This window comes from Hippocampus comes, unplaced genomic scaffold (assembly GCF_001891065.2).
Source record: "Hippocampus comes isolate QL1 unplaced genomic scaffold, H_comes_QL1_v1.1 scaffold39, whole genome shotgun sequence".
Taxonomy (NCBI): Eukaryota; Metazoa; Chordata; class Actinopteri; order Syngnathiformes; family Syngnathidae; genus Hippocampus; species Hippocampus comes.
The window spans coordinates 2,454,018-2,479,975 of NW_017842054.1; the positions used below are offsets into that span (position 1 = coordinate 2,454,018).

At 46.1% G+C, this 25,958-nt stretch overlaps 1 protein-coding gene across 43 annotated transcripts in view; it reads left to right on the top strand.

Moving 5' to 3' along the window:
- The first annotated feature begins 34 nt into the window (after positions 1 to 34).
- ank3b (ankyrin 3b) overlaps positions 35 to 25,958 on the top strand; it is a 74,691-nt gene continuing 48,767 nt past the window's right edge. For 27 of the 43 annotated variants that reach the window (XM_019860016.1, XM_019860018.1, XM_019860033.1 and 24 more), the window contains exons 1-7: positions 35 to 214; positions 20,250 to 20,351; positions 21,394 to 21,492; positions 23,331 to 23,429; positions 23,870 to 23,968; positions 24,655 to 24,840; positions 25,006 to 25,026. In XM_019860016.1, coding sequence (XP_019715575.1) covers positions 92 to 214; positions 20,250 to 20,351; positions 21,394 to 21,492; positions 23,331 to 23,429; positions 23,870 to 23,968; positions 24,655 to 24,840; positions 25,006 to 25,026 — 729 coding nt within the window. In that variant the 5' untranslated portion in view covers positions 35 to 91. Of the gene's footprint in view, positions 215 to 13,918; positions 14,154 to 14,557; positions 14,622 to 19,786; positions 20,159 to 20,249; positions 20,352 to 21,393; positions 21,493 to 23,330; positions 23,430 to 23,869; positions 23,969 to 24,654; positions 24,841 to 25,005; positions 25,027 to 25,958 lie in introns of those variants that run through there. The other 16 variants (XM_019860021.1, XM_019860039.1, XM_019860067.1 and 13 more) reach the window with 7 other exon arrangements.

Below are 25,958 nucleotides of genomic sequence, written 5' to 3' on the forward strand. Positions count from 1 at the left end.
GGTTCCCGGGTTTGTCCCCCCGCGGCCCCCGTCGTCTAACTTCTCCGGGACCTCAGGTGAGGCGCGCGTGTTGCAAGCGCCGTCGGCCATCATGGCTCATGCGGCCTCCCAGCTGAAGAAGAATCGGGGGGAAGTGGATGTGAATGCGTTGGAGGACGAGAAGGAGAAGCGGAGGAAGAGCAGGAGAGCCACGTCCCGGGAGCAGAAGAGAAAGGTAAAGCGGCAGGAGCGGGCCCGCTGCCGGCTGGCTGCTCGGCGGCGGCGGCGGCGGCGACGGCGGCATCACTGGAGCGTGACTCTCTCGCTCTGCTCTGTGTGTGTGTTGGAAGTCTTGATATCAGGTGCGCTTGGAGGTCACCTCAGCACACACGTGTCCATCTCAACACGTCTTTGCCAATTATATAATGTGGACCCTCTGCTTGAATGCCACGCTGCCCGTTTCAATTCAATACTGACCTTGAGTGTGTGCGCGGGTGGCGGCGCGCTCTTCTCTTCTGATTGTTACTGTTCTCATGTGTTCATCCAAGTAGGGTTTCCCAAACTGTTGCCAAAATAGGTCGCGCGCCCTCAAAAATGAGCGAGACAGCCTCATGGCGCAATTGATTATTTTTTGCCGAATTTTGTCTGAGGTTGCAATCAAATTAGAGGTCTCTCTTTTCCAGACTAGCATTTTGGTGTTTTTTGCGGATGCATGTAACTTGGCGTAGTGTAAAATGGGCATTTTGCGCCGTTGTGGGTGTGCACAAAGCCAAGTTGATTTGCAGCAATCTGAAGTGGCCCCTCACAAATCCTTTGCAAGCTGATTTGCTCAAGTCCAAGTCAAAGCGCACCAAGCACGTTTGTAATAAGTTGAAAACTTCTTATCAGGCTGCTGGCACGCTGTCCTTTGATAGACATGGAGGGTCCACAAATATTTGTACAATTGTCATTTTAAAGCATTGTTGTACTGTTGCTGTGGGTGTCCTCTCAGAGGTTGAGACATGACTTCCTGGCTAGAACGCACTTCAATCACCGGGGGGTAAAAAAAAAAAAACGCACAGATGTCGTTGAATGGGATAATAATAGCGGCAAAATCCATTCCCGCTGCACTTGATTTTGTGAGCGAGAGTGCTGAGTGGATTTGTTTTTGCAGGTTCGTTCTGTGTCGATATGTGTGCGCGAGCGCGCTTGTGATGCACAGACAGCCATGTATAATGCATCTGCGGCTGATTTATTGATGAGCGCGCTTTTCGTAGGATGGAGAGGAAGCACGTGGGGGCCTCCTCGTACACAATACGGACAGCCGCCCCTTTAATGACCAGCTGACGGTCCATGCACTGGTCCACGCTCTTTGTCTTCGCTAGATGGACATTTCAGCAAACGAGTAGAACGACAAATCATGTTTTTGCCATGACTGTACAACATATCTGCTCAGTAGAAGAAGAGTTTTGCGAAAGGGACAACCAAATATTACTCGTGACGCAAGACTATGAGTGCTGCTGAGGGTCCGCGAGTCTCCTAGTGTGTGACACACGTTCCTACTAGATGGGACGAGTAGGATTACTTGTTCAGTAGGATTTAATTGCAGACTAAAAGGCCAAAAATGGCACTAGTGGTGAGACCTGTTTGACGGGTGATGTCCTAGTAGACTAAATCTTCTTACGTGTTCAGACTCTATTGCCTCACTGGTAGCTTATAAGTACGCCAAAGAATGTACATTGGAAAAATAAAATGATGTGTGGACAAAAATAAAATTGTATAAATTCAACAAAAACCTTGTTTCGGTGCACTAGAACAAAGCCCCGAAGATGGATGTCAAGAATCATTATTATTATCGCCATCATCATCAAGTCCAATTGCGCATATATCCAATATCTTTGATATCGAATGCGTCGGAGTGTTTATTTTTCTTTTTTTTTAAACCAAAATAATGCTCACACAGCTTTCCAAACGCAAACATTTTGGTGACAAGACATGACCGATGCTTACCCGTAACCATCGCTTGACGCAGTTGTCACTACTATCGAGTCGCATGGAATCAGCCGCTGACCGCGAGGGATCCTGTTGGTGACATTTACTGTACTCTTCTGTGCCCGGGAGGTGCGAGTGTGGGGGGCGGGGGGTGCCTCGGTTTTAAATTATGCTGCTGCCAATGTTATTTGACCTCAGCATAGACAACAAGGGAACAAGTCATCAAGGGCCCTCATCATTGTCACCGGCCACTACATTAGGTACAGCGGAACCCTGATATTGCCCTCGTATTAAGAAGTGAGCATTTTTATCTTAATATGGGGCAACAATCGGGCACAGCTCATTATATTGATGCCGATGTTGTGACTGGGTCGCTTATCCCAGCTGAGCACGAGACAGAGGTCAAACGAAATCGACAAAAAAGAAAATGACATCTGTGTACTAAAAACAACTGCCTACCTTAGGCTTTCAGTCCGCTAGCTTCAAGGTAACGAACGCTGTAACCGTTTAAGCGGTGCATTGAATACAACCGATGTAGCAACACATGTAGACAGTTTGTAGACACATTGTAACGGTTAGATATGCTTTCACCTTTGCGTTTTGGGGAAAGGCTGGAATGGATTAGTGACATTTCCATTCATTCCAATGGGAAAAGATGATTTGGATAAAAGTGTTTTGAGAACAAGTAAAAATCACATTGACAAAATTCCCCCGGAATAATAATTTACTGGAAGGTTTCTGGAAGTTTTGCTGTCCAAATCAAGACCAGTGTGGATTTCCTATTTTTTTTTTCCATGCCGCTGTGATGTGCACGTGTACATTAGACCTTTCATTTGTAGTCAAATGACAGATACACATCCTCCCCTATTCATCACTGCCTGTCCTCTAAATTAGGGCCTTTGACGACTTTAAAATCTGCAAAATCGGCTCATTTTTAGCTGACATATTATTTTATTATTATTATTCCCTCCTCGTCAAAAAAAAAACAGTTGATTTAAAACATTGGAATTGGAATCTGAACCCCCCCCCCCCCACCCCCCAAAAAAAGAAAAAAAAACATGTCTGTCAGGTCCTACTTGAAAGCACTTAGTCCATTATGTCACCTTGACTTGGCTTATTATTAGCTCCGAATGTTCCGCGGCTGATGCTGCTCCAGAGCAAAGTCATCCATTGGCTGAGGAGCAGAGTGAGTGAGTGAATTTGTCAGTTGTCGTTGGGGGGGGTGTTTGTATGGGGTATGGAATATCCAACTTGAAATACAATTGGTCCAAAATCCTACTGAACACAATTTTTTTGCATGTTGCCTCCACTTAGCTTGCATTTATTTATTATTTTTTTTGATGGCTAGCTTGTGAAAATGCTCATGAGAATGGGAAAGCCCTCGTGCGCCGTTACACAAACTCTATAAGCAGCTTTTTTTTTTTTTTTCCCTTGTAATGACATTTACTCGAGCCAGGAGTCCCAGAGAGAGCGCCCTAAGCGGAAGGATAAATGCTAAGCTTACTTCTCCCCCCTGCCGTGCCCAACTTTTGGACAGAAAGAACAACAGCCAATGGGAAAATTACATTTCGGGGGCCAAGTTATTTAATTTGTTACAGCTTAATTGATTTGGTCTGAAAATAGGTTTAAGGTTGAGTTCAAACTTTGAATTTTGATTTGATCCCAATCAAAGGCCTTCGTAAAAGCAGAATTGAGGTCGGGCTGTCCAAGTTTCCTTTCCATTGGTGAGTCCCTTCTTATTTTCTTTTTCCATATTCCTTTCTTTCCATTTGATGTGATCTCCTCTTCAAATGCCTCTTTTCAAAAATATCACCGGCCGCACAAAATTCCAAGATGGCAGCATCAAAGTCCACAATGTCTGCCCCCTCAAATAGAACTCAAACTGTATTGGTTCGAAGCCCTATAACAGTACCACAATGGAATATTCCTGTTTGGTATTGTGGATATTTTGATACCAAGCGCATGAGATACTGCACGTGGGTACTTTCATGGACTCAGGAGAGGGGGAACAAAAGCTTTCGGAGCTGTAGCTTTGGATTTTGGTTTGGGACATTTAAATGTCTCACAGCCTAAACCAAATATGGACATTTTAGTCCCAAAAGCGAGTCTGAAGCTCTAAAGCTGTAACTTTGGATTTTGGTTTGGGACATATAAATGTCTCACAGCCTAAACCAAATATGGCCATTGTGGACATTTTAGTCCCAAAAGCGAGTCTGAAGCTCTTCCAGTTCTTGAGATACGGCATCTTTCGCTTTATGCAGTGTGTGTCTCCTGTGTCAACGTTTTCCCGAGATATTTATCGGACCTTGTGTGTTTGCTCGACTTTGGAATGACTCCGAGTCGGAGAACGGCAGAGTTTAAATTGGACGTCAGCCCTCGATCCCGTTGGCAACAGTGGCAAGCGGAAGAGCGCTCTTGCCCCGAGGAGGGAAACATAAACAGACGTCAGACTCGGTGGGCAGAAGCCATCGAATATGTTTGTCTCCTATTTGTCGCGCCGACTTCCTTCGCCCAAGCAGCACGTAAAAGATGGAGGTTCATGAATCATGTGATCAAGCTGGAAATACACTCCCTATGTTGGGTTTGTGATGGCTTAAAGATGAACATATCTGCAGGCTTCTATTGTTCACATGCGACATGTTCTCTAGGGAGGAGAAGGGGGCAACCACATCTTGTTCAAAGGATTGTTGTAATTATTGATCCCTGTCTTTTGGGGTCCCTTGGCACCTGTGCGAGTCTTCCAGTTGCAGTGGCGTGAGTGCATTGAAGAGTCAGTCATAAGGAAAAGTAACAGAGAAGAAGAGAGTAGATAAGCATGAATACAGAGCGAGAGAGAGAGAGAGAGATGGTAAGCCTAAAGGTCATTTGAAGGTGAGAGGTGTCTTTTCTTGCGTGTCCTCCTCCTCGGCGCCACGTGAGTCCTCAGTCCTCGTGTTCGGTCCGATGACGTGCTTGCCCTGATTTCGGAACCGGCGGATGTTAAAAGAAAAGGTGATGTAATACGGTGACCCATCTTTTGGGGAACGAACGTGTTGCAGCCCAAAAAAAAAAAATTCGAAGTGTGTGATTATTTTCAAAACCAATAAAGTTTTTCAATTTGAACATTAAATATCTCGTGTAGCTTCCTTTTCATCCTTTCACATGCTAAGGAATTGCAGAGAGCCCGACAGGGGCGAGGTAACCCAAATTTGTACTGAAGGTGTGGAAACAAAATGTTCACGACATTCTCTCCTCGTTGTTGCTACGTAGATTTCACCTTGACATGATTAACACATGCTAATGAGGACGGCTGTACTTTGTAACGATGTCATTATGGCGACGAGATGTGGCGAGGGAGGGGGGAAGCCCAAGATGGAGCGAAAAGAGGAGCATATCAGGCAAGCGCGAGACCCAATGAGGCACGCAAGAGATGCCAGTCGGGTAGGAATCGGAACCTCGGTCGCTCCGTTGACTGTACAGGTGCAGCTCAATCGATTAAGAATATGGCGGACATTTTCGTTTAGTTCAATACGAAAAGTGAAAACGGCCAATTCTGACATGGGTTCCATATTTAAAATCATTTTGCTTGCTTCTATTGTCATATTCTAAATTCTTGAGGTGGGGAAATTGGGGATTTGTTCGCTGTAAGCTACAACCATCAAAAGTGTGAAAAGTAAAATTATAACGTGTCACAGATTGTGTGATGAGTCTGCGGGCTCTCGTTTTATAGACAGTCCTTATAAATTTACCTCCGTTGCGAGCTTCGATCCTCTGGATGGACTCCGGCATGCGCTGAATTTAAAGCGATTGAGTGGAGCTGCTTTCAGTGGAGTGTTCACTCCCACAACGGTGCAGACGCCTCTTTATGACTGCAACCGTCTACGAAAACACCAAAAGTAAAAAAAAATCCACCACCGCGCACGGTTAGAGTGCACGAAAATTGATCCCTTTTAAGTTTGGCTTTTCGAACTGAACAACTGAAATACGGCAAAGGACGTTTTCCACATGGCCGTCTTCTCATTTATTTCGCTGCACGTGCACATGGAGGCAAATCTGTTCCTGTGGCGAAGGTCATTCGCTCCAACGGGCTATTTCAAACCCCACAATTGCTTACTATATCTATTTTCAAATTTCAGATATGATACAGTAATATAATCTTTTCTCCATTTTTGAAGTCTGCCACCGTGGCATGTTTGCGCACGCATGAATGGGCGGTGATGCGCCGAGATAAAGCTCATTCTACGCACACGCCCTCGCGCACCCCTGGGTCTGCCCCGTTGGGACTCGCGCCTGCTGGGCTTGATAATTACAATTTTCTTTCTCTTTTTTTGCTCCCCCGCCACCACGCTGCCATGTCCCGGCACCTCGCCCCACTTAACCACCTGCCACTCTGATGTCGCAGGCACAGATAATAACCATAATGCAGCCCGCCACTCTGTAACTGAACTGCAAATTCATTCAAGCCAGCCAGCGGTCACATTCATGTTGTAATTTCACCACCAATGTTTTTTTTTTTTTTTAAATGTATCTCTGATTTTAGCAGCACTTCAGCCCCTCGGGGAAGGGCCTAGTGTTGGCCCCCCCTTGAGTAGACGGTGGTGCAGAAGAAAATATTCTGCGTTAGGACAGATCGATGGTACTCACACCTCTTCACAGTCGGTGCTCGCGCATGGCCGTGGCGTTGTTGCCGGCTTGGGGGAGGATTGAGAAAGTCGGCGTGGGTGCAGGGGGTGGGGGTGGTTGGGGTGTTGAGAGGGAGAACATATTCAGCATCCTGCACCTTGCTCTCACATGAAATTCCAAGCACAGACACTCCCCAGACCAAATGGAAAGTACCTTGTTTGAACCCCGCATGACCTTTTTTTTTCCTGTATTAAAACAAATATTATCAAAATGTGAAGCACTATAGGCCTAATGTGCAGCTTTCTCATAACACATTGGGTGTATATGTGCTTCTTATGTTAAAGGCAACAAACAAACCAAACAACCACCCCCCCAAAAAAAATCCATTGCACCCTAAAAAGGGGTAATTTACCATGAAAAGCTACCCTTCATATTTGTATTGAATTATTTTTCTAATACAAAATTATTTTCACCTTCACAGCGTGGCCGTGGTGTTTTATGTGCGCCATCGCAAGAAGTACAAAGCGCGGTGAAATAATCAGATTTGTCATCTGCTGGCCGGCACAGCATTCGAGTTGCGCGTCCTTAAAAGCACGCACGGGCCTCGTGCAACGGGAACTAATCCGGCAAAATGGCATCTGACGGGGAAAAGGTTGATCGTAGCTGTGAGGTGGGATTGGTATTTTTGATTTTGCAGCAGCTATGTGATCACGAGGGATGAAAACAGGCCTTTGCGCAGATCGTTTGGCTATATTTTTTTGCGGATGCGCTGAATAAATGCCGTGCCGTCAGTTGAATTATTCACAAAGCGCTTCAATTGCCAAACGTGTTGTCAGGGAACATAACATACTGAAGGACGGAAGAGTAGGGTGCTATCGGTACGTCACGTGACATTGATTGAAATTATCAACACTCTTTTCCTCCCAGATGTCAAATTTATGCTAGCATGAAAATGAGTTTCGCTGAAATAAATCTGCAGTGACCAAAAGGTATTCTTGGACTGGACTAGCCAACCGTTGGAGAGTGAGCCTAGTTGTGGTTTAATGACGCTATGCTATGTGCTCTGCTTGAACACGTCGTTAATGTTTACCCCTCAAGGCAAGAACATTAATTCAGGGAGGGGCTAGCCCGCATTTGACGCTACAGCAGCTTAGCGCCGAGCTTGCTGGCCTCGCCAGGAGTTCACAAACTTCGCATGTGAATCCTATGCGAAGAAATGCTAACTTCTATAGCACGTGTTAGCTCGGGTTTTAGCTTACCCTTTGAGAGCCCGAATATCATTTGATTTTCGCTAATTGTCCAGCACAGATTGAGAGTTGTTTCAAAGTTGTGTCCTAAGCATGTCACTTTTGTTAGCGGTCAGCATGTCGTTTGAATGTGACGCACGGAGACAAAACAATTTTGAGTTTGACGAGTTGGTGGTGGCGTTTGCTGCTGACAAGGTGGCTGTCATGGAGTCCGTGTTTGTATAAGAGTGTGTGTGTTTGTGTCTGTGTGTGTTGCTGACGGGCATGCTGTCAGCTGTGCGTCAGCTGCGCTGACACTCATAGCGGACTTTTGGTGGGACCTTGCGTGTAAAAGCTTAAATGCGCTACGAGGGAAAACAAACACAGGCGTACAAAATAAAGAGGCGCTTTTGTCATTGACCAATTTAATTTGACGATCACTATTATTTGAATATTATTTAAAAACCCTCTTCTTTGTTCTGTCGTTCTTTCGTTGTTTCTGTTGTTCATTTATTCAGTTGGTTGTTCATTCCACCTCACGTTAGTTTTTGAATTTGAATCTTTGTCACCGTGTCGTCTCTCAATCTGTCCGCCATTCTGTTGTCGATTGTATTGTTTCACGTCGATTGTCGGTTTCATGGTTTGACAGTATTGTCGTATGGTTGTATGTCGTATCGGTCAATCCCTCCTTCGTTTCTTGCTAGCTATCATCCGTATCATCCGATAGCTACCGTTAGCGCTCTGTTTGTTCTTCTGTCTGTTGTTCTGTCGAACGGTTTTCACTGCATTTATCCCCACAACGGTGATCGCTCTCTTTGCTATCATTTTATTGTATTTTTATTAATCTTTCGTATCATTTGAAAATATGGGCCAAAAGAGTTCGTGTGATGATGGTTGGACACGTGGTGTCGGAGAGGGTCAGCCAACACGTCCTCATGCAGGGCGGTCAGCGGCGGGGTGGCCTCACAATAGTGTCACTCATAGATTTTAAGTGCGGCGTGGCCATTCCGCTTTTAAAGTAAAAGTGCTGCCGCCCGCAATATAAATTGTCTGTCGTGCACGAAGGCGACGTCCACCTGCCACAAGCTATTAGCTTGACTTTTAACACCCAAAACGAAAAAGATGATCATGTGAATACTCACACACAGGCACAACATTTGGCGCACTAAAGGCGAGCCAAAACAAGAGCTGTGTTCAAAAATATGCCTTCGCAAAGATGAAACAATGAACCGGCAGGAATACGATGCGGGCACGCCCGGTGAAAATCTGTTGTGTAGAGGTATTTATTGAAAACGATTTGCTGTTGCATTTTCGCCAAGATATTGCCCTTATTGATCATGTCGTGCGCCCGAGCGCCTTCACTTCTCCCCAATGCCGTCATTCTGTCCTTGGCCTGGCGTCAGATGGATGAGAACACGTTCCCGAAATTGAGCATGTTGACCCGCCACGCGTGTGTTTGCTTTGCGCACTGGTGAGTGTGTGCGCGTGTGTTTGTTTTTTATGTGTGCATGTTTGTGTGTAGTGGGATGTGGGGGGGGGGGGGGACAGATGGCCCCAGTCTGGTGCTCCATACCTGCCAAAGGTCCATTGAATGTGGTCAGCGCACTTCTTCCCTCAGCTCGCTTCGGCCCAAAGCTATTTTTTTGGCGTTTCGAGAAGATTTCGAGAGACACTGCAATGTTACCGCAGGAAGTGCGTGGCCATGGGTGCCATCTGTTTCAGTGATTCTCAAAGGCGAAGTTCACACTGCGGGGCATGATGCTCAATTCTGATTTTTTTTTTTTTTTTTTTGCTCACTCCAAAAATCACAATCGACATCTTGAATATACTGTATCGTGTTAATATATTGGCGCTAGTGGGCTGTGGGCTCCCACTGGTGGTCAGAGATGGAATTACAGCCAAGTACCGTTCAGTTGTGTTGAACGTTTCACCATCAAGACAGTTGTCATTTCATTTGTTAACCTTGAAGAACTAGTGAATAGTTACTATGATCTAATTTCCATGTAACCTTTATGAGCAAAACAATAATTTGAATTATTACACTGGTCCGCTCATTTTGACATTTCAGAGATGCAAGGCAACGGTTCTAGGTTTGTTTGTTTTGTCTTGATTCTAAATCCATCCTCGTTTGTCTCCACACATCTTTTTTTTCATGAAGATATCATAACAACAATAATATGAGATGTAATATAGTCATATATTTAGTAACACTGATGTATGGAGGGTTAGGGTAAGCAACAGGTGGATTTTTTTTTCTGAAATAAAATTACAACACATGATGAAAATCGTAAATGCTTCACGAATCAATATGGTGGGGTGTAAAACACAGGAGGAGCTCATTCGCACCTCTCGCAAAGATTTGGCTTGGTCTCCATCCCTACGATGCGTGTTCAACATAGAGCAGTTGATTTGGTTGCTGCATTTTTGGTTCTGTCCTCGATCATTGCGAGACTAATAAAGGTTTTCTTATCTTATCTTATCTTATTAAGTGAAGTTGAGTGAAGGGAAAAAAAAAAGCCAAGGTGGCTGAGCATGGCATTTGCCGGTCAGCGGCCTGTGATGTCCAAAGTGACCACCAGAGTCCAGTGTTTGACTGTCGAATGCTCTCAGAGGACTCATCACGTTGACTTGATGCCAGATAAACCTCAACATCCCCTTCAAAAAAAACCCTCATCTCTGCCAACTCACCATTTTCTCTGAGCTCATTTATTTCACTGCTACTTTCTCACCGCCGTCTTATCCATGCTTCATTTATTTTTCTTCCAAGTGTAATTCCTCTATGTGCCACACGACGGTTGTGTCGGATGGTTGCCTTTAAGGGGCGTGGCCTAGTGGGCGACGTCGGGGGCTGGAGTCGGATTAGCCGCCAAATTCATTGTGATGCGCTTGCATTTGGAGTTCACCAGCTACTCTGGCTGCTTTCTGCATTTAAAAAAAATCTGGCGGAAGCCCCCAAAGTTTGAGCGTCTGTTTGGCCCCCTCCCTGCATGTTTTCTATGTTTCCCTCCTTCATCCCACCTGTCAGGTGGAATGTCACCCCAGCTCAACTTCAACCTTAAACAGGATAATTGGGATTGGAAAATGGCTGCATGGATGAAATGCAATCCAGGAAACTGAACGTTGTCCAACTTCAACAGGGATGGCGCTAGGCCGGGGCTCGTTGGGGCTATAGCCCCCAGTTGAGCCCCTCCAGTATTTTATTGGCTACAGCATGTTGATAAATTATTCATCTCCCATAAAAATTGCTCTAAATTATTTTTACACGTCAACAAATCTGAGGTCAACCAGCATGTACATGCCGGCACGTGTCTGCTCGCCTTCCCTCAGCGGCTTCCTCGCCTCGTCCTCCTCTTGTCCCTCCCCGATGGTTTCGAGTCCCAGGTGACGGGAGGGAAGCCATGTCCTTGAGCGAGCACCGTGCAGCAGAAGCAGTAAATCTTGTATGTGTGTGTGTGCGCGTGAGGCGCACACACACTCATTCTGATAGCCCGCATGCAGATTGAGCAGGGCGAGATGCTTTACCGCCCCCCCCCCCCCCTCCACCCGAGATGGTCGAGCTTGTCTTTTGTGTGATGAGAGAGAGCGGATTAGTGCAGGCGGACACAGCCGTTGGATTTAGAGGCAGGTTGTGACAAGCCGCGAAGAGTCCTGCAGCAAAACGCTCCTTCCAAGAAATATTTGTGCGCGATCTGATTGCATTGCCGTGGTGGAATTCGGTGCGCGTGGATCACGTTTTTGAACACAAATGAGAGTTAAGGCATTTTCTGAGGGTATGTACATTTTCATGCCAGAACTTTGCCACAAAAAATACAAAATGCATATATCGATTTTGATTCAATTTTATTGACTTGAGCAACACTTTTTTTTTTAATGGAAGGAACACATTTTGCCAGTCAATGACACCAACATAAAGCGCAAAACACATTTTAAAAAAAGTGCTAAGTACAGCCGAGGAGGACGTCAGATTTTGATCGCCTGAAATATTGGTATCGGCAGCTTCCACGATTACCCGAGACCTTCAAATAAGACAAAGGCCTGATGCTGATACCTGGTAATGTACTCACCCATCCCTCATAGACTGAGGACAACTGTTTGTAATCGTCATTCAATTAGATGAACAACAACAACAACAAAAAAATGAGCAAACAAATACAGGACAGCAAAAAAAAAAACAAAAAACGGGTAAAGTTTCGGCATAAAAATATTCAAATTTCCTAAAATAATGCATTCTAATCGCATTTAAAATGCGTTTTTGACAAAAACAGCAATGAAATTGTTTCCCCAAATCGTTCAGCCCAACCAACCACCAGAATAAATCTCACTAAATGCTCTCGGCAGCCGGAAGGAATCAAAGGTCTAAGCAGGAGTGTACGAGCACGGAGTCAAAACACATCGTTTTCCTCAGAAGTCGTCTTTTTCTGCTGTGGCCTTCCCCCGTCGCCATGGCAATGCTGCATTCTTTTTCCTTTTTTATTATTTTTTTTCCAAATACAAGCAAGGCTGCTCACTGCAGCGCTAGCATGAAGGGTGTTGGAGGAGGGGGAGGGGGGGAGGCTGCCAACCACCAATCACGCGCCCAAGACGCCTCCTCGGGAGTCCGGAGCATCTGCGGCTCCCTCGGTCAGCTCGCAGTCTCCTTCCAAATGTCTCACACTCGCGCTGACTAAGAGCGCTGAAATGTACCCGTGATGCAAGCGGCGCCTTTCCACTGGAACACGGGAGTGCATGAGTGATGGGCCCAACAGATAATGCAGCACGTACAAGCGAAAAGGTCAACAACCATTAAGCGATGGTGCATTTCGTTACGATTTGAAGCAGATTGGGTTACTTTGGCCCAAGGTTGGGTTCATTCTTTCGAGATGGCAGACGTAGGGTTGATGATTGGATTTAGGTGGGATGATTTTTTTTTTCTCTTTCTGTCAGGACTCAACTAACTCAAGTAAATGTAATGTAAAATTTGTTGAATTGATTAGAATCTTCCTGAGCAACAGATGATTTTTTTTGGGGGTGGGGTGTTAAAACGATAACAGTAAAAATGTATTTTGAAGTTCATTACAAGCTTTACCTTTGTACTTTCACTTAAGGCAAAGCAAGTCACGTCATTACAGGGGAGCCTTGAGATACGGGTCACTTGATTTTTTTTTTTGAACTCCAAGTCATCCTTGGGTCTGTTTTTGTCGATACAAGAGCCATTTGGTGATAGTCAACTCAATAATAAGCAGCAGGGCCTGACCACTTTTTCGAAAAAAAGGAGTCAAGCTCTTCACCGCCACTCTCACTGTCAAACAAAACAGACAAGAAGTCAATTACATGTTGCGTATTTAAAACAACCACGGAACCTAGCTTTAAAATCAGCACTAGCATAGTGCTAACACTGGCTCATGAATCGCATTCGTGTCGAGTTGTTATAACCCGTTAAGCGTTTCATATTTGCACACAAATAGTGCAGCAACACATGCAGACAGATCATGCAACAACACCCACAGGTCTTTATCAACTATGAAGAATATTACTTTTTCTTTTAAATCGGCCTCAAAAATATGTTCGGGCAAATTTAAAGCCACCTGTGATTGAAATCTGCTGCTGTCCAGTGTCATCGATAGAATAATCACTCTTAAAAATGTTGGATCGTGACAGTTTTAAGAAGCTGTTCCAGTTTTTTTGCAATCTACGTGAATTTGAGTGCCTTTTGCTACGGGGTGAGCTGATTGTCGGCATCTCTGTGGTGATGAGAGGTGGGAGGACAGTAGTGGTGTGTGGGGGGTGCGTGGGGGGGAGGGGGGTGTCCCCAATACCAGAGAGCGAGCCCTCCTAATCCTCCTGTTAAAGTGTCCCCATTGACTGTTTTTCGGGTGGGGTAGGGGGAGGGTAGACACCCCACATGAAAGCATCTACTGTTACTGTCGTTTTTTTGCTGTGAGAAAACATCATCCCCCCAAAAGAAATCACTCAGATGGCTCCCACTTGCTGAGTCCAGGTAGCGCTAGCGTGCCGGACACACAGATGCACGCGTGGTCTTTGTTGGGGAGAAAAGGGCTGATCAGCGGGATGACAAAGAGGCGCATGCTGAGGGAGGCAGCGAGAGTGGGAGGGAACGAGGGAGAGTGGGTGGGATCATTAAATCACGGCTGGGAGGGATGGACGTGGGTGGGTGGAGTGGAGTGACACATCCCGCCGTAGTCATTTTGCCTTACGGATTTTTTGCACCGGGGTCTATTTCCAACACGCTGGTCTCGCAAGCCTCGGTTATCCGGGACCACAAAGACCCATCGTCTTCCTCCTCTTCCTCCTCCTCCTGCTGCTGCTGCAGAGTCAATGAAGGTGAGGAAGAAAGGCAAGGAGGCGGAAAAGGAGGGAGAATCCGTCGCTGTCATGGTAAGTCATGGGGGGGAGGGTGGGTGTTCCCTCCACGCTTGAAAGGTGCGGGGTTTAACCTGATTGGGGGATGGAAGGGAGGGGGGGATTTTAGTTTTTCTTTTTTTGCAGAACGGAGACTGCTGTGGTGCTTTGTTTACTCACCAGCGAGACTCTCTCAGCATCCTCCTCGTGTGTACCTCCTCCGCTCTCTCCATGCCTCACTCGGCCGCGATGCAAAAAGCACCTTTTCTTTGTGTTCTTTTCCAATCTGACGGCACTCGTGGCCGCTCGAGTGGGATGGATGCCCGCGAGGTTTGGGATGAGTGTCCGACCGGTGACGGGCTGGTGGGCCGGCTGGTCTGCTCTTGGGTGGCGGCGGAGGGGTATAGTTCAGGTTTCACTCCTCTTCAGAGAGGAGAGAAAGCGACAGAGTGTAAACAGTGAGAGAAGATGGCTGTAGAGGAAGGTGCTGGCTTGGCAATGCGTGTGAGTAAACGCCGCTCGTTTGTCTTTCCCAAACTTGCGACGACCTTGAAAATGCAACACGGCATTCATTGCAGCTCTGGGAGTCAGTTGCAGTCCAGCTGGCGGGTGTACCTAATATTGTGGTCCTTGAGTGTGCTTGGTTGTGATATTTTGTTCGGGTTTTAAAACTGCTGGGTTACAAGTGACCCTGATTGGGTCAAATAGCTAACCCAGCGTTGGGTCAAAAAGAGACTGAGCCAATGCTGGGTTTGTTTTGTTTGTTTTGTTTTGTTTTTTAATACCAAGCGCATTGGTTTGAGGATTGACAATGGGTCAAGATTTTGATCCAAAAGGGGTCAAAAAGCTACCCGTGCTGATGAGTTAAAGCTACCCAGGATTGGGTTACCAGGTTACCAGTACAGCTGTGCACAAAAATCAAACTCATTTCATTCTCAACATTTTCCACCAAGAGGAAAAAGCAACATTCACGCACGATATGTTCAACACAACTCACTGATTTTTATCCGGCAAGGACCGGCAGTAGCTTGCAATCAGCTCCTTGCGTCAACGTTCTTGCTCAGGGACCCAAATGTTGATCCTTGCCGGGATTTCAACCCCTATCCCATTGTCCAAATTGTGAGAACCTGAAACTGGACCCATTTGTTACATTTTCATCCATTTCATGACACAACGGGACAGTCTAAAATGGTGAGCAGCTTCAGTGACCAATCTTTCACCAAATCTGCCTGGTCAAAATAATAAACCCAAGATCATGGTGGGTAAAAGAAACCCAATCTGCTCATAATCCACAACTGCCCAACGAGTGAGTTTGGAAAAATGTTGACGTTGTTGTCCTTTCCTAAAAAGAAACAACTAAGCCGACGCCGCTTCCTTTGAAGTTTGCTTTGTGTTTTGTTCCCTTCCTGTGCAGCCTGTGAACCGAGCGGTGAACTTTAAAACCCAAACTTTTGCTGAGTTTCATCGCAAGTTGTGATATGAGAAGAAATAACAGTGTGAGCTTTGCAAAGGCGTTTGGCACCAGACACCTTTTGGGGCCTGCCGCTGGGCGCCCCGGGCTTTTTTGGAGCTCTGCTCTGTGGTTTCTGTTTAGTCAGGACGGCGAGGGATCAAGTGAAACAATACAAGCGCTGCGGCCGGTCCCCCGCTAGTTCGAAAGACTCTCCGCTCAACCAGAATCGTCAGCACATGACATCGACCCTCCGTGTCTGTTTGTCCGCGTGTTGTTTGCACGCACGTTTGGCGGTTTCGCGCCTTTGTCATGCCACATACCAGCCTCAAAACAAGAAGAGATCTTTTTTTTTTTTTTTTTTTTTTTTAATATATGCCTGTACAAACATGGTTTATTCAATATTATTAAATGAAGTGGTCCTTCAGTGCAATTTTAAAAGAATAAAGATAACATTTAAATACTTATATTGAGCGAGCGCAAGAACAAATGTATAACACAAAAATATTGTTCAGTGTACGGAGCTCTCTGTGTTTACAGTAAGAAAAAGCCATTTTTTTTTTCATCTCACACTATACATCAATGATCATGCCCAACGATTTACAGCCGTCGCTTTGTGTCGGCGTAAAAAGCAGGATTGAAGGGGCTTGGCGTTCAAAGATTCTTTAGCACAAACTAAAGTGACAGCTGTCCTTCCTGTTTTCAGTATTCTTCTTGAGGCAAATTTACACAGCGTCAAACTAAACGGTGTGCTGCCATCTAGTGGTCGGCAGTGCAATTGCATCCGGAATAATGGAAGGCAGAACACAGCAGTTATGACTTGTACAAAAAAAAGGGCCAAGTATTAAAAATCCATCCCTCCATCTCTGATCTGAAAGGTTTATCCCCACAAGGCTTGCAGCCATGTAAGAGCCTATTGCAGATATTAAAATTCCATGAATAATCAAAGCTACGCCCCCCCACCCCCACTCTCAAATAAAAAAGTGTAGAATTGTGTATAGATGCCACAAGACAGCAGTTAAGAACTGAGATTGACACACTGGAGCATAGTAAGTCACAGTGTCCCATCACTGCGAAGCTATTTTTCGAACAGGCGTACGAGATACTCATGTTGTCCCAAGGGCTAGCAAGTACCCGCTAGCATCATTTTATTTTCTTTTTGAGTACAATGCACATTAATCAACAGAGCAATTACATATTGCATCTTTTTACAGTGTCTCTTTCATCTTGCTCTCTCCCTCTTCCTCCTCTAGATGTAACTGCTCGCCCCTACCCTCTCTGCTCATTGAGAAGGAGAGTTAAAAAAGAGCGACTGGCACTAATTAACTTCAAAGAGGTGGCTCCTTTACTCAACTCTGTTAGCTGCCAATCACACTCTAGACGGCCTGCTTCGAAGTCCCCTCAGCTCATTACCGGTGACAGACTTGTGTGTTAGCAGTTATTGAAACCTTGACTTTTGACAATCACGGTAAACCTTCAAACTTGTCATCGGTCCATACCTAGTTATTTGCATTGGTTGTCCTCGGTTGTTTTCCAAGTAGATCCGGGAAATAAAATCTCTCTTAACACACCCCACATCTCAGGATGATCGGGCACGCTAATCTTTTCGCGGCATCCGCCAGTCGGGCCTTTTCTGACTTGCTGTCGGTTTCCTGCATGGCACTCGATCATGTTTACGCTCAAGCATATCACAAATGACATCACCATGAGAACATCCCAGAATATCCTTTGTCATGACACTCATCATCCACTTCGTGTTTGTAGCTGTCGTGCGCGAGCAATAGTTGACATGTCAATGTAGAATGTCCAGTAGGCATACTTTGCTCGTGCTTCCATTAAAAAAAAAAATCTTATTTGAGACAAAGAAGTTGCAGTAATCTTATGAAGATGACATGGCCGCTGTTGAATCAGACGTGGGATGGTAAGGTCTCACATTTTCAGTCATTTATTACCCCACAAATGAGTGACTTTTTTCCCCCCCCAAACTCACCAAGCTCAATTAAAAATAAATCTACGCCGCTCATCTCTTCACGTCCTGCCCTCGTGTGTCATATTTCTCCCGCCGCCGCCGTCTGAGGCTTAACCTATACTCTCTCGCGCCGCCATTTTCTTTCAATATCCGATCCTGCGAGGGGGCTTAGCGATATTTCGCTTATAAATCTGCCGCCCCCTGTCCTGTGTGAATCTCCTCCATCTTGGATGGGCACATTTCCCGAGGGCGACGCGTCCGACATGTTGGTCACTCAGCATTAAGGGATAACGCCGCCGGATCCGCGACTTAAAACTATTTAATCTGCCACTTAAGCCGGTCACATAAAGAAGAAAAGAATAGAATATCATGTTGTCGGAGATCTGTCGCATGGCGTTCTCTCCCCGTGAGCTAAGCGAGCTAACTGTATAAGCGGCTACGCGGCTTTCAACGTGTTTGGCCGACATCATCGTGGTGGGCGGCGCAAATGGCGACCCCCCCGCATTCTCACCTGCTTGCATACTTTATACTTCGGGGGCATGTTGTTGATCATGCAGGCAAGCTACGGCATAGCGCCTTCTTTCAGGCATCAGGACTGCTTATGTAAGAAGGAGGACAACTGTTTGGATTTGTACCAGCAGACAGACACACACACACACACACACACACACACACACACACACACACACACACACACACACACACACACACACACACACACACGCTCGCGCTGCGCAGATGTTATCCTGCATGGGAAACTTTGGCTTTAATAAGCAATGAATGAGGACAGAATAGCGCGAGGTCACCAGAGAGGCAATAGTTAAGGCTATAGTTAAGTATTTGGACAATATCTTTGACGCTTTTGCCACAGTCGATGTGAAAATAAAAATCAAACATTTTAGCTTCAATTAAAAGATGTTTGACAAATAGAAAGGAACTACCATGAAGCAATTACAGCTATTTTAGGCAGAGGACCTCCATGTAAGGAGGTCCAAAATTATGAAATGCTCCATTGGGTTGAGGTGGAGTGACTGAGCTGGCCGTAAAAGAAAAATTTTTTTTCCTGTGAGTACATCTGACAGTATTCACTTCACTTGTTGCTAGTTATGATCCAACATCCGGCATTAGCATCATTGCTATTTGCAAATGTGACCGATCAAAAGACGACACCGTGGATTGCCGTTTTCATCTGGTGGCTGCCGACGAGTTCTTAGCGCCGAAACTGCAAATGTTATTCAAATGACTCAACGGGGTTCTTGCATCGCCTTGTTTTTGATGACATCAGCACGCATAACAGCTTCCTCCTCCCCGTCGCTAGCGAAGGAACTTCTCTTGTCCAAATCGTTTCATCTTCGGAAGTCATGGCTGCCCACATGCTGCGCGTTTCGCTTTTTAATCGATTTGTTACTCCTACTTTCTGTTTACTGCTTCTTTCACGTATCGTTTATCGCAACTTGCAAATGAAATTTTAGGAGGAGTCCGACTGGCTAGAGCCGTGCACATTTTCGCCACCTCTGTCTCTCTGCGGCCCAAATGGGCTGAGGCACGGTACCGGTCCGCGGACCGCGGGTTGGGGACCCGCTAAGCTCAGGTGAATGACTTGGGCCTTTGAACTATGTCTCTGTCCATTTTTTCGGGATTTAAAAATGGCAGATGCTTTACCAAACCTTAATTGCAGCCGCCTTGACTTGCTGCTTGTTGTTGGCTTTCAACCAGAGCGACATTCTCAGCTCTCTGTGTCAATCAAAACAAAGCAGTATTATCTTTGAACAAGCAGATTCCGCAGCTGGTCGTCTGGTGTTGCAAAGGCCATGAGATCCGAGATGTCCTCTGGGATGGGATGGGATTGGGGGGGGCAATTTTTCTCGTTAGTGGCTGAGATATGTGCTTCAGTTTAAAGGTCTCAGTAATCAGGAAATGACTCGGGGACAAATATTTTCCATTCACAAACTAGCGTGATGCTCTGTTTCTTTTGTTGACTCATTCTGTTTGTGGATCGGGCTCTTGCCGTCGGTTGTCGAGCAGGTTCTGGAGCTGAATTAAGATTCTGGAGTTCAGCCCTATTTGGTTTGCGGTCCTCTATGATGAAGCCGCACCTCTCTCGCTCTCCTGCCGCGCACAAAAAGGTGCGCGACTTTGACGACGCGGCAAATGCAAGCGTGGCGGAAGTGCAGAGCGCCGTCTTCGGTTTTTCAGCTGTTCCTTTTGGCCGCTCGTCCACCCCCCCCCTCCCTCTTTCCCGCGCTCACATTTTCTGACAGGGGGCAAAAATATGCTTGCCTCATCATTTTATTTGAACGTACAAGCCTCGTTTTGGGAGGCAGGCCAGCACATTCGGGGGAGGCTGCAGCCGAGAACTCTCGGTGTCAGGCGCGCGCCTCCGGGAATCAAAACACCGCTTCGGATTTGAAGGAAGCCGAGTGTCCTTTGGGACGTGGCGGCGGACGCGCATGCTTGGGATGAAGCGGCATGCCGGAGCTCTGCTGGCTTCCATATGGCTTCGGTCTACAGGATGTTTTGCTTTTTAAATCTTCATCTGGCCAAGGCGGAAAAGGGAGCGCGGACAGCAAATGGACGGACGCTAGCGTTGCTCATTGAGCAACGATGACCGAGTTCGACCCGGTACATGCAAATGGATATTTTTGTGTCCACTGTTCTCTATTTTCGATTCACGATTTGCTTCTCTCTTTCTTGCTTGCTTGCCTCTCCGCAGTCTGACAGTAATGCCAGTTACTTGAGAGCTGCCCGGGCTGGAAACCTTGAAAAGGTCCTTGACTACCTCAAGTCTGGGGTCGAGATTAACATTTGCAATCAGGTGAGTTGAGCACACTTTGCGATGATCATTTTAATACACAGAGGGGCCAAGCTGGTGGATTTTCCACGCTTATTCAACTTCCCCTTACATTCTAAAATCCAATTTCTTACGTTCATCGAAGCCTCTGAACCAGCGGTGTCCAAACTTTTTGGTTTGAGCGCCGCATACAGAAAAATGGAAAAAAAGGGCGACTTTAAAATCGTTCAACTTTTTGAAACACGTTCAAGTCGGTCAAGAAAGCGACTATATATTGTTTGTATTGTCGAGTTCACAGGTGTCAAACTCAAGGCTCGGGGGCCAGATCCGGCCCGCAACGTCATTTTCTGTGGCCCGCAAAAGCAAATCGTGTGTGTCAATTTCCCTGATCCTTGCTAAAATCTGCACCAAAATGTCGAATTGTCATGTTCAATAAATAACGTTGAGATTTTGCAATCATTTTGTTACATGTTAACACTCACTGAAACAAAAATTGTACAAACGATTCCAGTTGATTTGACTGATTTCAAAACTGCTAATCCATCCATTTGTTGTGTACAAGTAATAATTTCTAAATATTTATTTAGTTCCACTGTCGCAACAGGCCCTCCGATGGGAGGCATAGCCCCAAAGTGGCCCGCGACAAAAATGAATTTGACACCCCTGGTCTAGTTGATGTCAAAGTGGAAGAAACTATTTTTGCCCCTAAAAGTGAACTACCTTTATTCACTACAGTGTTTTGCTCTACGACGATTAAGAAAGATACTGCATACAAGTATAATCGATGCTATGCTAATTTACTTAGCAGTTGCCTTACGGTGATTACTATGATTATTATTATTATTATTATGCATAACGTAGGCGCTCTTGGGTAAACATTGACGTCAGCAGTGACGTAAGTAGCTCCTCCTACTTGGCTCTTTGCCGGTGGAAAACCGAATAGGTTCTTCGTAAGAACTTGTTAAGCACAAACTAACTGGCCCTAGCGCCGAACGAGCACCAATTTTTTTGTGGAGGGCGGGGGGGTGTAAAAAGGGTCTAACAAGTTTCTCGTTTCCTTTCTCAGAATGGCCTGAATGCTCTCCATCTGGCCTCGAAAGAGGGCCATGTAGAGGTTGTGGCTGAGCTGCTGAAACTCGGCGCCGCCGTGGATGCGGCGACCAAGGTAAGCCGCGCTCTGCTCCAATCACCTCATGCGGCTCTGATGATTTAGAGAGCAACATTTGGATCAGTGCACGGGCTGCAAGGCATGAAGGAGTGCCGAGCTGCTGCAAGTGTGCAGCAGTCTCTGCTACTTCATAGGCGGCGATGAAGGGAATTTATATTGAATTAGAAGTCATTGAACGGCCTCAGCGCTGCTGAAGAAATGGCGTTAAATGCGCTTTAAGAACAAACGAGGACACAGTGCATTTTTTTTTTTTTTTTAATGACTCGAACAGCAAATCCTAATGGTATGCATTATGGGAGGGGTCTGCTCTTCTGAAGCCGCTTTCATCTGACGCTAATAAACATTTTTGAGGGGGAAATATTATCGCCCATTAATGTCTGGCAGCCGCTTGCGTCGCTCCGCCTCTCTGCCACAGGCTACAAGCCTTGTGCTGACAAACACATCATGTGATGAAATATTCAAGAAGAAGGTGAGCGTCTCCCCAATTAAAGCCTCGCAATTGTGACCCTACCCCCGAGCAGTCCGATGGATTAGTGGAAGGTCTTGGGGATTCATTGTGTGTGCTGTCAACGTTGTTTTTTAATTATTTATTTATTTTTTTACTTAAGGCAGTCTTTGAGAAGGAGGTTGAAGCTACAGAGTTGTTTCTCGTTGCCTAATATTTTTATACGCTTCTGTGTTCATGGTGATGTTCATCAAGCGCAACGTGCGCGACACCAACGATGCCAAATGCTCACTTTCTAGTTTGGGTATCGGCCCGATATCGATATCAGTATCGGCCCGATACCAATATCGGTTATCAGCACTCACCCATCAGTAATTGATATCAAGCCATCGTCAGGCTTTGAAGGACAATCTTCTCAAAAGGAAATGCCCACTCAACTCTGAGATTTTGATTTCCCCCTCCGAGTCCAGTATTTTTTTCAAGCAGGGATTTGCCTCCATTTACCAGACACGTTTTCAGACCGTGGCCGTGCCTTCGTGAGTTACGGCAGGAAGTCCCACGATGAACAGAGTCAATCAGGAGTGTTGCTAAGTAACGGAGGGGAATCCCGCGCTGTACAGTTCATTGATAGGTAGCGGCGGGGGGTTAGCTTCCTGCGGTTCGTCATAACGAAGGCCTTTTCCCTATTTTGTGAGAAAAATCGAGTCGTTATCATGAAGTGGATGTTATAAAGGTGTTTGTTGTAAGCAAAATCGGCAAATGGAACATGTATGACGTGAAATCGAGATATTGAAATGTGAACGTTAAATGTTGTAAGCGGCGTACGTTGAATCAAGGTTTGACTGTATTTTGTGCCGTATACGTTTTGGGCCTTTGCGCTAGAATAGATGCTCATGGTGCAACTGGTCTAGAAAATGGATGGATGTTTGTGTGTACGCAAGTTAGACCGAAGAACAAACCATTCCTTCACAGTCATGGTGATCTCATTTCCTTGGGAAAGAACAAGGCCCACGTGTCACCTTCGTGCGACGTTGCACTCCATCACGTGGCTGGCGGGGGCAATCCACAGGGGTCGATTTTGCCATCACGGGGACGGCGCAAGGTTCATAAAAACCTCGCGCGAGCATATTTACGGCCGAGGCTCGACAAGGGCTCATTTCTGTGCGGGACGCGTGGCATCGGAAGTGACACATTGTTGGCAGTACGAGCAGGCCGGGAGAGCTTTGAACGCCTTTGGCACTTCAGTGTGACTGGCGTGTCACCGGGATACTTGGATACCGACGTGGATATAAACAGAATTGGCTGCGCACACACACAGACACATGCCCGCGCACGGAACAGGTGTGTGAGAGCTTTAACGGCATTCCCGTGGTGGTTCCGTGTAATCCAGAAAGGAAACACTGCCCTGCACATCGCCTCGCTGGCGGGCCAAACGGAAGTCGTCAAAGAGCTGGTCACCAACAGAGCCAATGTCAACGCACAATCTCAGGTGAGTTGTACACCGCACACAAGTCAGGGAAGCAAAAAAAAAAAAAAAAAAAAAACCAGACGTGGCTTCCCTTTCACTTGATGATATTTGATCATCTCGTGCCGGGAATCACTCAGCTGGTAGGCTCCTCGCTCAGTCTGGCTTTGTGCCCAGTAGGCTTCAAACCTTTCACAGAGCCTCCGGCGTCATATTTTACTGCCTGCTCTGTCACGTCAAGGTGAAGTCAAGGTTTTCATACTTTTTTTCTTTTTTTGTAGTTATTATTATTATAAATGTTCTGCCATCATCAAAGCGATGCAGATATTCCTTGAGACATTTTCAAAACATTCGCTTTTATAATGGCTCAAACAATGACCAAACCCCGGAACTGAATCAGTTTCAACAAGAGCATATTCCAAGACGCTTTTGCTTCTCTTGCGCGTGCTTTTTTTGTGCTGCAGAATGGCTTCACGCCTCTGTACATGGCAGCCCAGGAGAATCACCTGGAGGTGGTCCGCTTCCTTCTGGAGAACAGCGCCAGCCAGAGTATGGCCACTGAGGTACTGCACGTACTTCTCAAACAGTCTGCTTGAGGCCAGCATACAAAAAAAATTAATAAATGAATAAAATCCCCAAACATGCTAAAGCTAGTCCGTCATTCATTCTACCTGCTAATCGTTTAAACTATTTCGGAAAATCCAAGAAAAATATAATTTGCATAATAATTTGGAAGGTGGTGTATATTTTCCGCGATCATCAGTTAGATATAGCAACTTCATACTTAAACAATACGGTGTTATCTACTCTCATTTTTTCACATATACTCTTACATTGCGTTGCGCAGCTAGCTGTGAGCAACTACTGAGATGCTAGCTTGCGCTACTGCCAATAGCGATTCAGATCTTCCTCTGCATCAAATTTAGCAGCTTGCTCTTCATCTTGGCCCTGTGCCAATGGCCCTTATCCCATTAGCATAAACTATTTTGGAAAATCCAAGAAAAATATCATTTGCATAATAATTTGGAAGGTGGTGTATGTTTTCCGCGAAACTTCATACTTTTAACAATATGGTGTTATATACTCTCATTTTATTCAAATATACTCTTACATTCCGTTGCGCAGCTAGCCATTAGCAACTCGTTAGATGCTAGCTTGCGCTACTGTCAATAGCGGTTCAGATCTTCCTCTGCATCAAGTTTGGCAGCTTGCTCTTCGTCTAAGCGTCACATCTTGGCCCTGTGCGCAGGATGGCTTCACCCCTCTGGCGGTGGCCCTCCAGCAGGGCCACGACCAAGTGGTCTCCTTGCTTCTGGAGAACGACACCAAGGGCAAAGTGCGTCTGCCGGCCCTTCACATCGCCGCCCGCAAGGACGACACCAAGGCCGCTGCTCTGCTCCTCCAGAACGACCACAACGCAGACGTGGAGTCCAAGGTGAGGCAGCCCGGCCGTGCTCGGGCGGGACAGTTTTTTTTTTTTCTATTTCTTGCCGCCACTTTTGAGGATCTCCTCAGCTCCTCCGCTCACAATGGAGGCCTATTTTGCTTGTCGTTTTCCTCACTAACGCCACATTCTCTCCTCTCTTGGCTGACTTTGTAGATGATGAATAGAACAACAGAGGTACACCTCAACTCTGTACATGACTTAGTCTCTCCATCTCAGCTCATAAACAGTCTGGGGGGAAAAAAACCCTCCCCCACCAAAATGGTTCCCTTGAACTCCTGCAGTTTTGAAGCCCCTTTGTGCCACCCTTACCCCTTGTTTCCATTTAACGCCATCCTTCTCGTCCATGTCTTCACTCGTGTAACTCGGAAAGAGACGATAACCGATTAATGGCGCATGTTTGGCTGCCTTTTTGGCTGGACTCCGAGGGGGGGATCCAAGCTCTTCTTGATTTTAATGGTTTCATGGTGCCTAAAATGTAAGCTTCGGCTGTTATTTTTGGCAAACGATTTGAGTCTCAAAAGCGACTTTGAATGTCGTAATTGTGTGATCCATGAAACTGATTAATATGATAACCAGTGTGTGGAGCATGTCGAGCGGTTATCAGCAGTGGCTTGCCCTTCAACCCGCATGGCAACAGATTCCCCATGATGCTAGGTGATGCTAGCTAGTTTGCCGGGCTCCGCTTTTTATTTGAATGCTGAGAGAAGAGCATTTACACCAAATGCCATTAAGGTCCCTCTTGAAATGACCGTGTTGATTCATAGTTTAATTAATTAATCGCCTTTTGAGGGGACGCTGTGTGACTGAAAACTGAGCAATGTTTGCTAATTGGTAACATTTTGTATTTTATTCACACAAACACGTCCCCTCAAAAGTCACTCACTAGCGCCCACAAAATTGAAAATATTTATCATGAGACTGCCCAGTGGGCGACTGGTTAGCACGTCCGCCTCGCAGCGCGGAGGTCCGGGTTCGATTCTGGGCTGCGGCCTTCCTGTGTGGAGTTTGCAAGGTTCTCCCCGTGCCTGTGCAGGTTTTCTCCGGGTACTCCGCCTAATGCCCGAAGACAGCTGGGATAGGCTCCAGCACACCCGTAACCCCCCCCC